The following is a 13,463-nucleotide window of genomic DNA, read 5'->3' as shown; positions in this document are numbered from 1 at the left end:
CTAAGGTAATTCTTAGGACGGCCAATAAAGCTTAGCTAAGGTAATTCTTAGGACGGCCAATAAAGCTTAGCTAAGGTAATTCTTAGGACGGCCAATAAAGCTTAGCTAAGGTAAATCTTAGAACGGCCAATAAAGCTTAGCTAAGGTAATTCTTAGTACGGCCAATGGTGTTGGTGGTAGTTGAGTCTCTTGTCTAATTGTGTTCACAGGGATCTCCTCCGTCAACCCTTAACAGACTAGTGTCGGGTTTTATAAATAAATAAAAAAAGGTTAACTTTAATATAGACACCCTTAAAATTCAAGCGTTGCTGCACCATAGAAAACGATAAAATACGATTGTGGGAATCCTCTTCAATCACAAACACACGTAAACATTTCAAGACATCATTTAATGAATTCAAGAACATCGTTCTCGTGATTAATGCTTATTTTAATTGTCATTCACAGTTATCGATTATCACTCCCTCCCTTGCATCATTCCTGCAACTTTTTAATAACATTTCTTCTCAATAATATGCCAAATTCACTTGAATTCGATGTGTAAATATTTCATTCAAAATTACCTGCTAACCAGAAATTTTAGCCAAATATACTTCAGTTTGCTAACTGTAGGTTGTAACTGAAGTGATTGTAACCTATCCACCGCTGCCCACTGGATGGGGAGCGGTGTGCAGGACAAACGTATCAATTGTGACACTAGCTCTCCACATATGTCAGTTGCTTAATTTAGAAACTGTACTCGTGGTCGATCTCAAACCCATTGAGGATGTGACGACTTATACCGAGTTTTGTAACTAGCTCATCAAGATTGTAACTTGCTTAGCAAAATGAATTTTAGGGTTCAGTCCCTGAGCCCATTATGTGCCTCTGTAACCCTTTCCACTACCGCCCACAGGATGGGTATGGGATGCATAATAAATTAACTAAAATAAAAAAACACTTGAGTTCATTATATATATATATATATATATATATATATATATATATATATATATATATATATATATATATATATATATATATATATATATATATAACTGAAAACTCACACCCCAGAAGTGACTCGAACCCATACTGCCAGGAGCAACGCAACTGGTATGTACAGGGACGCCTTAATCCGCTTGACCATCACGACCAGACATAAGGAAGTGATAGCCGAGGCTATTTGACCCACTTCCCTGCTGGCACTCGGATGGTAATCTTTGGCATAGCATTTTATCAAATCACCTCATTTTATCAAATCATACTGCTCCTGGCAGTATGGGTTCGAGTCACTTCTGGGGTGTGAGTTTTCAGTTGCATATTGTCCTGGGGACCATTCAGGCTTGTTTGCATATATATATATATATATATATATATATATATATATATATATATATATATATATATATATATATATATATATATATATATATACATATGTCGTACCTAGTAGCCAGAACGCACTTCTCGGCCTACTATGCAAGGCCCGATTTGCCTAATAAGCCAAGTTTTCCTAAATTAATATATTTTCTCTAATTTTTTTCTTATGAAATGATAAAGCTACCCATTTCATTATGTATGAGGTCAATTTTTTTTTTTATTGGAGTTAAAATTAACGTAGATATATGACCGAACCTAACCAACCCTACCTAACCTAACCTAACCTATCTTTATTGGTTAGATTAGGTTAGGTAGCCTAAAAAGTTAGGTTAGGTTAGGTTAGGTAGGTTAGGTTGCCGAAAAACAATTAATTCAAGAAAACTTGGCTTATTATGCAAATCGGGCCTTGCATAGTAGGCTGAGAAGTGTGTTCTGGCTACTAGGTACGACATATATATATATATATATATATATATATATATATATATATATATATATATATATATATATATATATATATATATATATATATATATATATGACAATGTCAGACCACGGAGGAAAAATGAAACAGGAAATTTCCTTAAGTACTTTCGTATATTAAATACATCTTCTGAAGATGTATTTAATATACGAAAGTACTTAAGGAAATTTCCTGTTTCATTTTTCCTCCGTGGTCTGACATTGTCACATTCTTAATCACGTGTTTATTTTCGTGATATACACACATATATATATACATATATATATATATATATATATATATATATATATATATATATATATATATATATATATATATATATATATATATATGTTGTACCTAGTGGTCAGAACGTCGTACTTGGTCTACTATGCAAGCCAAGCAAACAATAAGCCAAGTTTTCCTGAATTTATATATTTTTCCAAATTTTTTCTTATGAAATGATAAATCTGCCCATTTCATTATGTATTAGTTAATTTGTTTAAATTTGAGTTAAAACTAACGTAGATATATGACCGAACCTAACCAACCCTACCTAACCTAACCTAACCTATCTTAACCTAACCTAAACTATCACAACTAAGTCAATAAATTATGGTCTAAATAATCGGCAAATCGGGCCTAGCATATTAGGCCGAGAAGTGCGTTCTGGCTACTAGGTACAACATATATATATATATATATATATATATATATATATATATATATATATATATATATATATATATATATATATATATATATATATATATATATATATATATATATATATATATATATATATATATATATATATATACAAGAGTTGTTACATTCTTGTACAGCCACTAGCACGCATAGCATTGGGCAAGTCTTTAAACCTACTTTTCCCCGGAATACGACCCGCCAAATCGTTTATCAACCAGGTAACCATTCACTGCTGGGTGAACAGAGGCTACAGTTAAAGACAGACGCCCAGTCAATCCTCCCCGGCCAGGATTCCAACCCAGGCCAAAGCTCTCGTCAAGCGCCGGGCGAGGGCTTTACCACTGTGCCACAATCGAGTAACCTTAGTTCCGGGCTGGAGAGAATGGTTGGACCCATTTGCTTTCACCTGATGCGTCTGTTAACCTAGCAATAAAATATATTTCCCAGGGACTGGTACAACTGTTGTGGGTTGCATCGTTAGGGAAGGAGGACCTTTATAAACCGTGAAAGGAAAACAACGTGCCCGGCCCAACAGGACCAACGAGACCCGGAATATTATAAGCAAAACGAAGAAATTTATAGGTCGTTAATATAGGTTTGGTTAGATTAGGTTAAGTTAGGTTAGGTTAAGTTAGGTTAAATCAGGAGAGAATAGGTTAGGTTAGGTTAGGTTAGGTTAAGTTAAATTAGGTTATGTAAGGTTAAGTTAGGTTAGGTTAAGTTAGGTTAGGTTAAGTTAGGTTAAGTTAGGTTAGGTTGTTAGGTTAGGTTAGGTTAGGTTAGGTTAGGATAAGTTAAGTTTTAAATCGTTTCATTGAGCATCGCGGACACCTCCGGGACATGAAACCCATACGGGGAGCCCTGCATGGTGCTGCCCCCTACAGGCGTCAGGAGAACATCACTTGACAGGGGGAACGACTTATTCCTTCCCGGGAGCGCTTGCGCCAACGAATTGCTCCATTCCCTCGTTATTAAGTTACAGATCCAATAGGTGGGGGCTTTTATACCTAACACCGCCTCGAATTGCCTGCTCCAGGGGGGGGGGGGGTAGAAATAGCCTAAGCTACTCTATCCCTTTGAGATGTATTTATTGCTTATCTCAATAAACATACTTGAACTTGAACTTGCCTGCTCCACATATTACAGTGAAATTTTTGGTGAAATTTGTCAGTGTGTATTAATTTTTGTTTTATTTTGCAAACTGAGAAAAGTTGACTTCTGCGAGAATAATTAAATGCGAATTTTATGTTTCAAAGATTTGTTCGGATGAGTTGGTGAGATCAGAAGGATCCGGACCAGATATTGGTGCTCATCTCAGGAAATAATTACGGATTATTGAAACGTGGGGGTGACAAGAGGCGCTGTGGTTACTGTGGGTGTGACGCCAGGCGCTGTGGTTACTGTGGGTGTGACGCCCGGCGCTGTGGTTACTGTGGGTGCGACGCCAGGCGCTGTGGTTACTGTGGGTGTGACGCCCGGTGCTGTGATTACTGTGGGTGTGACGCCCGGTGCTGTAGTTACCATGGGTGTGACGCCCGGCGCTGTGGTTACCGTGGGTGTGACGCCAGGCGCTGTGGTTACCGTGGGTGTGACGCCCGGCGCTGTGGTTACCGTGGGTGTGACGCCCGGCGCTGTGGTTACCGTGGGTGTGACGCCAGGCGCTGTGGTTACCGTGGGTGTGACGCCAGGCGCTGTGGTTACCGTGGGTGTGACGCCAGGCGCTGTGGTTACCGTGGGTGTGACGCCGTCAACACTCTTGACCACATCTTGACGACCACACCTACCTGCCAATCACCTCTAGAGTGACGACCTCCTACGCCTCAACCACTTACCTGTGACGTTGAGGGTGACGACCAGGACCAAGGGAGGTTGAGTTGCTACTTGACACCGGTACTGGCCGCGGTCCTCCACCCTCGTGCGACGGATCACCAGTTGCCAGCGGTGCCACCTGTCTCCAGACTCCCGCACCAGCGAGTACCTGCCGGGGGTAAGACGGGATATAGGGGGATCGAGTCTCAGATGCGGGGGACACGGGAGACATCTCCCGTCACGCAGGGTGCAGTCGCACCTTCACAGATCTCCAGTATCAGCTCTTGATACTGGCAATGGCTCAAAAGGGCCACCACTTATGGGCTATTCATGCCCGTGCCACCTTTTGGGTGGCTTAATCTTCATCAATCAATCGATGGGGGGAGGCACAGTTACAACCCCGCTCCTGTGCCAGGTAAGTCCACTACGGGCTCGCCATAGCCCGTGCTACTTGAAACTTTTTGTCTACAGTAGCTGAATCTTAAACAACAACAACATTAGATGTAGGAGAAAGCGTGTTTACCATCTTACGACATCGTTGCTCACTGCTTCAATGTTGTGGAGAGCGTAAGATGGCTCTTACGACACAAGGGAATTGTGAAATATGCACCAGAAAACTATTTTTTGATGCATGTTATCTTGGGGGACTGTAGTCAAGCTTGACGCACGAATGATACTCACGTGGGTCCAGCATGATGAAGGGATTTGATGAAATATCTGTGCCCAAAATGGTCACCGGGAGCTGTTGGGAATTGGGTTAAGGGTCAGACGACTTCAAATTCTTTTGTACGGTCAGTGTGGCCTAGTGGTAACAGTAATGGACTCGCCAAGGGGCATGGAGCTCTAGCTACCCGGGATCGAGTCCTTCAAGGGTAAAGAATGAACAATGTGACAGTGTCAGATCACGAAGGAAGGATTAAGACAAGAATTTCCTTAAGTACTTTTGTATTTAATAATACATCTTCAAAAGCATGGATTTACAGTTGTTGTTGTTGTTGTAGATTTAGCCACTGGAACAAAAGTTCCAAGTAGCACGGGCTAGGGGATGGGGTCCGTGGCACCAATCCAATCCACTAGTCAGACAGGTGGATTGATGGGGCACCCACGTTGCTTACAGCTGAGTGCCACAGGAGTCAACAGGGCTGGCCACAGTCGGCCGGTCTAGGGGGGAGATGTCCGGGTGTTACAAGAGGATTGGTCGCCTTATCCCATTTCCCCGAAGTTTGTAGTCTGGTCGAATTTCCTTCTTCAAGGTGTGGATTTACAGATTGATTGAGGAAGATTAAACCACCCAAGAGGTGGCACGGGCGTGAATAGCCCGTAAAGATTTATAGTTGTTATTGTTATAAATTCAGCTACTCGGTTACCGGTTCCAAGTAGCACGGGCTATAGTGAGCCCGTAACTTACCTGACACAGGAGCGGGGCAAATAGCACGGGTTATGGTGAGCCCATAGTGGACTTACCTGGCACAGGAGCGGTGTCGCCCAGGATTTACAGTTCAGGGATGTGGATATATCGGCAGGAAAGAGGTGAGGTGAGGTACAATGTTTTTTTATGAGATAATGGGATATTAATAAGATATTAGTGAGATAAATTGGTATCAATGATCACACTTAAATCGTCCTTTAACTGATCAATCAAAAACAGATCTAAATTATATATACCACTGCTAAGGTTCAAATTACATGATTTTGTAATCTTTATTAAAGTAGAATCAATAGTGTTCCTATTGAAAATGATTTTACAATTCGTTATTGAAGAAGCACGCTCCTAATCAATTTGGAGAGAACTTTCTGACAACAAATTGTTTGTCTGGTCAAACAAATGGTTGCTGGAATTCAATCCCAACAAGTGTAAGGTAATGAAGATGGGAAAGGAAAAGAGGAGACCAAAGCGCATCTACACCATAAGAGGAAGGCAACAACAGGAATCAGAAAGAGAGAAGTATGTATATATTTATTCTCGAAGTTGTGGAAGCAACACATCCGACACCCACCAACACTATCACCGGAAGCTCACATAACATAATATCATCAGCGGCATATGGGACGCTGACAAATATAAGAACGTCATTTAGAAACCTAATTCAGAACACCTTCAAGGCAATCTACACAACATTTGTTAGACCAAAACTAGAATATGTATCATTGAGATGGAATCCGCATCTTGAAGCGCACAAAGGTTTGCAACAAGATTGGTCCCAGAGCTAAGAGTGTTAAGCTACGAAAACAGGCCAATGGAACTAAATCTCACAAGCCTAAAGGAGAGAAGGAACAGAGGGAATATGATCACAACATACAAGATACTAAACGAATAGATTTAAGGACAAGGCTAATCTCTTCAAAATTGAGAGAAAGCAGAACAAGAGGACACTGGTGGAAGATGAAGCACCAAATTAGAAGAACCGGCACTCACACCCAGTCCGGGTAGTTAACAAGTAAACTGAACTGGAAGAAGTTGTGGAAGCCACCTCCATCCTCAACTTTAAGGCCAGATTCGACAAATATTAAATTGCACCGCAACAGGTACAACCTGGGGGGAACATATAAGGAGTTAGGTCTCACGCCCCGGAAGACAACATTTGATAAGTACTGTTAGGTAACAGCCAATACCATACCCACCACCACATCCACCACCACCACACCCAACACCACCACATCCACCACCACCACATCCAACACCACCACATCCAACACCACCACATCCACCACCACTCAACCCACCACCAACCACCCACACCAGGCTGCGAGATCACAAGCGTCGTCTGCAGCACCGGTGATGGCACACCTCACATCAAAGCCGTAGTTGGCACCGGTGATAACCGCCCAGTGCCACACGAGCACAATAGAGCCATACACGCCAGAAACCAAAACCTGGAATTGTGACAATAGAGGTCCTTCCAATTCTTCATTTTTTCTTTTACACTTTCATTTAAAAAAAATACCAATAAATGCACTTTATACATTGACAGCTATGGGTCAATACTGTTTTAGGAACAGTATTTATGGAGAGAAAATCCTAAGTAAGTATGACTATATTGCACTTGGGAGGGGAAAGTAACATAGAGAGAGAGAGAGAGAGAGAGAGAGAGAGAGAGAGAGAGAGAGAGAGAGAGAGAGAGAGAGAGAGAGAGAGAGAGAGAGAGAGAGAGAGAGAGAGAGAGAGAGAGGGGGGGGGGACTCAAGGCCAGAGTGCCACAACACCCTGTCACTCCGTGGCACCACCCATAGTGCCACGGAGTGCCTTCACCACCGGTATCTGATAGGCTGCTCACCTACCCAGACCTGGAAAGTCCTTCAGTAGAGGGGCCTGAACTGGCAGAGCCTTTGTGCAGGCTGCCAACGCAAGCTCCAAGTTACCTCTAGAGTATCCCGTGTGTTGACTATCTGACCTCACCAGATGTCACCCGGTTGACGTCAAAGGGGGCCGGATGTCGCCTTAATTCTATTAATCTATTCGGATGCCGTTTGAAATCCCGTGGATTCTGAATCAATGCTAATTTGATGTACTCATATTACTTATTGATATTATACATATTGATATATTGAGTACATATTAACTGCATATTGATTTACTTAATATGTACTCAAGCTCGGTCATATAGATACTCGGGTAATCGAGAATCACTTCTGAATACATGGTTTGTGAGGCTTTTTATATCTGCTCAATATTCAACACCACATTGCATACTAAACTTAGAAAAGACCTTCAGTTTGAAAATTTATATAGAGAAAATGTATATAGATAAAATTCATAAAAAACCTAACACATTCTCGATAGAAACTATACATATTGCATATCGACAAAATATTAACACTAAAATACAGCATACAGAGAAAGACATATTTTTTTTCAAATCATATAAACAGCAGAGTTATTTAGACGAGGTTTTATAATAGATTCTGATAAAAAAAAATTGGGATAAATTCAATACCATTAACGAGACAGTCAAAAAAATTTCACTGTCTGGTATCGCGGCAACCGATTGGGTCTGGATGCAAATTAGATCATAATGGGATGAGGAAGAGTGAGAAGGATCTGTCTCGCTAACGAAACCACTCGTTACATCCTTCTTGGGAATATTTCTTAACAGGGGACACACACCTCGCTACAAAATCTTAAGGAATCCTAGCGACACATTTCGCTACAATATCTTATGGAATATAGTTATTCCTAGCGACACACCTCGTTATTAAATCCTATAAAGATTAATTTGCACTATCAGGACCTTTCTCGCTTCTGCATCGTAAAAAAATGTTTCTCATTAAAGCATACTATGGAAGACGCTATTCTTGGCTGCACAACATACATATGATTTAACAAAATTCAGAGTCTACTAGGTAAGAATGAGGTATGGTTAACAGGGAAAGAATAATGGAACTCTACATAGGTTCTTGGCAAAACTAGCAAGGAAAATGTTAAAATATTAAGCACAATTTTTAAAGCGAAAATAGAAAGGATAATTTTCAGCACAAAAATTTAAAGAGAAACATTCAAAACAAACTATACCAAGGAAAATATTAAAAAAAAAAATCAAAGTACAAAATTTTGTATAACTTATAAATTTTGTAAGTGCAAAATTCAAAGCAAAATTTGTTAAGGAAAATATTTATGGCAAAACAATAGGGAAAGTAATCAAGGCAAAAATAACACGGTAAATAATCAAATCGAAATTAGGAAGGATAATATTGGTATAATACTTATCAAAGTATACTGGTGTGAGAGTGGTAAATCGAGGAAGAGAAAAAATAAACAAACATCTTATTCATTGTTTTAAAAAACGTATAAAACATGTGATAAATATCACTGTTATACATATAAACTGAATCAATCTACAAGGTTTGCATATTCACCAGAAGATCCCCCTGACTGCAAACGTTTCCCTCACACAAACGTGTTCCCTCACACAAACGTGTTCCCTCACACAAACGTGTTCCCTCACACAAACGTGTTCCCTCACACAAAACGTGTTCCCTCACACAAACGTGTTCCCTCACACAAACGTGTTCCCTCACACAAACGTGTTCCCTCACACAAAACGTGTTCCCTCACACAAAACGTGTTCCCTCACACAAACGTGTTCCCTCACACAAAACGTGTTCCCTCACACAAACGTGTTCCCTCACACAAACGTGTTCCCTCACACAAACGTGTTCCCTCACACAAAACGTGTTCCCTCACACAAAACGTGTTCCCTCACACAAAACGTGTTCCCTCACACAAAACGTGTTCCCTCACACAAAACGTGTTCCCTCACAAAAACATTCCCTTACAAACGTTCCCTCTGTATTTCAAGTTGACCTGAAGGCATTACTAAGAGAGATTTAGACACATTCTTTTGGTAGCAGAGGAGGAGGAGGATTTCGTTAATATATTGCAAGCAGCAGGAGACCCAGCGAAGATCTTTGGGTCTGGAATGTGTTTAGAGGGGAATTGAACTCAATTAACAGGTTTAGAACGGGATAAATATGAGCACCCACGATTTTCACCTAATTTCCTCTTCCATTCCTATTAACACAGGTTAATAACACATACTGTTAAATTACAGGTGAAGAGATTAACAAATGTTTAATGTTATTTTAACCATATTTATTAAACTTTTTGCCATAGCTCAAAATATCCCTCCCTAATGGAGTCCAGTTCCTTGTAAGGCTTCGTCCTACTCTCTGATATATTTAACATAATGCCAAACCCGGTAAATAGAATTGGATATTAGTCTCTCTTGCCGCTGCTCTTAATTATATTAATTGTTCAGCTGGTGATTTCCTCTGGGCCGGCTCTACTGTGGTGATCAGCCAAATGGCTTGAAAAGGCGTTTTTAATCAGCTCAGCGAATCAGAATTACGCTATGTTGATATGTGCCGCGTTCGCTTGGATGTTAATGATCCGTTTGTCAGTGTTCGCTTGGGTATTAAGGCTCTCCTTTCCGTTGCTATGTCCCGAGACCCCATTACATTTATTATATAAATATATATATAAATATATATATATATATATATATATATATATATATATATATATATATATATATATATATATATATATATATATATATATATATATATATATGGAAGCTCTAGGAGCTCCTCTTGGAGGGAATGCCATCGACGAGGTCCTTGGTAAGAAAATCTCTGACGTGAGGAGGATGAATGAGAGGATTGAAGACATCGATGCTCATGATGCACTTTACCTCATCACCAGATGCGTGTCCCCTCCCCAGGCTCAGCAACGCATGTGCGTTGCTGAGCCGCAGCAGACTTCTCCTGGTTTCCTAGTCCTTCCCACCATCATCCCTCCCCGGTCCCCTCGTCCTCCCCACTACTTCCTCCCTCTTCCATCCCTGTGTCCTCCCTACCGTACCCCACTCCACCGTCCCCTCATCCTTCTAACCATTCCCCACTCCACCGTCCCCTCGTCCTTCTAACCATTCCCCACTCCACAGTCCCCTCGTACCCTCCTCCATCTCCCACTCCCTGGCCTGCCTATCATTCTCCTCTCTCCTGTTCCCTCGTCCCCACCATCCTCCACTCCCCTGTCCTCTCGTCCTCCCCACCATTCCCCACTCCTTCGCCTGATGCATTCCCAAATAAACTGATGTTCCCTTCACTGAAATATAAGAAAAACAATAAAAAATCGAAATGAAAAACAATGAAGAAATAAAAAAATAAACTATACTCATGAAATGAACGGTATAGTAAACAACAAAGCTAAATTCCAACGAAGTGTCACAAAAACATTAAATCAAAATGAAAATAATTAAAATTCTATGAAAATTCAATTCATCAATGAAATTGGAAACATTGAAATCTAATCGTAACATATTTAGTAAAGCGTGAATTGTTCTTACGTGCAACAGATGGCGCTGTTTTTCAATAATGCATGTTTTTACTGTCACGGGTGTGGCATCTGTACTTATACTCACGAAATGAACGGAATGGTAAACAATACAGCTAAACTCCAACGCAATATCACACAAAATAACTAAATCAAAATGAAAATAAATCTAAATATATGAAAATTTAATTTGTCAGTGCAATCGGAAAGATTTAAATGGAATCGTAACACATTTATTATAGTGTGTATGGGTCTTACGTGCAACAGATGGCGCTGTTTCTTAAAAAAAGAAGAATGTTTTTACAGTTTACAAGTGTGGCATCTATATTTATACTTACAAAATGAACGGTGTGGTAAACAACAGAGCTCAATTCCAACACAATGTCACACAAAATAATTAAATAAAAATTAATATAAATCGAATTCTATGAAAATCCCATTTATTAATCAGAAGCATTGAAGGGGAAATCATAACATATTTAATATAACGTGTGTGTCTTGCTATTACGTTCAACAGATGGCGTTGTTTTTTCTTTAAATTATGTTTTTAACTCTCAGAGGTGTAGCATCTATATAGTAGGCATATAAAAACGCGCATATTCCAATGAAACGTTGTGTCAGAATTTCAAAGCAATCAGTGAAGAACTTTGGGAGATAACAGCGTGCGTCGCTCTTACGTCCAACAGATGGCGCTGTTTATCAAAACAAGCATGTTTTTTCCGTCACAGACGTTACAACAATATAATATGTATATAAAACCCCGCTCTGGTGCGAATGAAAATATCAAAGCAATCGGTGAAGAACTTTCGGAGATATGCGATTTTGAACCAACGATTATATAATTATATATTATATATATATATATATATATATGTCGTACCTAGTAGCCAGAATGCACTTTTCAGCCTACTATGCAAGGCCTGATTTGCCTAATAAGCCAAGTTTTCTTGAATTAATATATTTTCTCTAATTTTTTTCTTATGAAATGATAAAGCTACCCATTTCATTATGTATGAGGTAAATTTTTTTTTATTGGAGTTAAAATTAACGTAAATATATGACCAAACCTAACCAACCCTACCTAACCTAACCTAACCTATCTTTATAGGTTAGGTTCGGTTAGGTAGCAGAAAAAGTTAGGTTAGGTTAGGTTAGGTAGGATAGGTAGTCGAAAAAACATTAATTCGTGAAAACTTGGCTTATTAGGCAAATCAGGCCTTGCATAGTAGGCTGAGAAGTGCGTTCTGGCTACTAGGTACGACATATATATATATATATATATATATATATATATATATATATATATATATATATATATATATATATATATATGTCGTACCTAGTAGCCAGAACTCACTTCTCAGCCTACTATTCAAGGCCCGATTTGCCTAATAAGCCAAGTTTTCCTGAATTAATATATTTACTATAATTTTTTTCTTATGAAATGATAAAGCAACCCTTTTCTCTATGTATGAGGTCAATTTTTTTTTATTGGAGTTAAAATTAACGTAGATATATGACCGAACCTAACCAACCCTACCTAACCTAACCTAACCTATATATATAGGTAAGGTTAGGTTAGGTAGCCAAAAAAAGCTAGGTTAGGTTAGGTTAGGTAGGTTAGGTAGACGAAAAAACATTAATTCATGAAAACTTGGCTTATTAGGCAAATCGGGCCTTGAATAGTAGGCTGAGAAGTGCGTTCTGGCTATTAGGTACGACATATATATATATATATATATATATATATATATATATATATATATATATATATATATATATATATATATATATGTCGTACCTATTAGCCAGAACGCACTTTTTGGCCTACTATGCTCGGCCCGATTTGCCTAATTAGCCAAATTTTCCTGAATTAATATATTTTCTCTAATTTTTTTCTTATGAAATGATAAAGCTACCCATTTCATTATGTATGAGGTCATTTTTTTTTATTGGAGTTAAAATTAACGTAGATATATGACCGAGCCTAACCAACCCTACCTAACCTAACCTAACCTATCTTTATAGGTTAGGTTAGGTTAGGTAGCCAAAAAAGTTAGGTTAGGTTAGGTTAGGTAGGTTAGGTTGATGAAAAACAATTAATTCATGAAAACTCGGCTTATTAGGCAAATCGGGCCTTGCATAGTAGGCTGAGAAGTGCGTTCTGGCTACTAGGTACGACATATATATATATATATATATATATATATATATATATATATATATATATATATATATATATATATATATATATATATATATATATATATATATATATGTCGTACC

At 38.9% G+C, this 13,463-nt stretch overlaps 1 protein-coding gene across 1 annotated transcript; it reads right to left on the bottom strand.

The window, feature by feature from the left end:
• Positions 1 to 3,865: 3,865 nt before the first annotated feature.
• Positions 3,866 to 4,878, bottom strand: LOC138349908 (putative uncharacterized protein DDB_G0290521). Its single transcript, XM_069299899.1, has 3 exons — positions 4,874 to 4,878; positions 4,366 to 4,511; positions 3,866 to 4,224 (listed from the first exon to the last, which is right to left on the bottom strand). The coding sequence occupies exons 1-3, from the start codon at positions 4,876 to 4,878 to the stop codon at positions 3,866 to 3,868; spliced, it is 510 nt and encodes a 169-aa protein (XP_069156000.1).
• Between the last annotated feature and the right edge of the window lie 8,585 nt (positions 4,879 to 13,463).

The sequence above is a fragment of the Procambarus clarkii genome, chromosome 43 (assembly GCF_040958095.1).
Source record: "Procambarus clarkii isolate CNS0578487 chromosome 43, FALCON_Pclarkii_2.0, whole genome shotgun sequence".
In the NCBI taxonomy this organism is placed as follows: Eukaryota; Metazoa; Arthropoda; class Malacostraca; order Decapoda; family Cambaridae; genus Procambarus; species Procambarus clarkii.
Note: the sequence above shows the minus strand (reverse complement) of the source record. Positions and strands in the feature narration are given on the sequence as shown.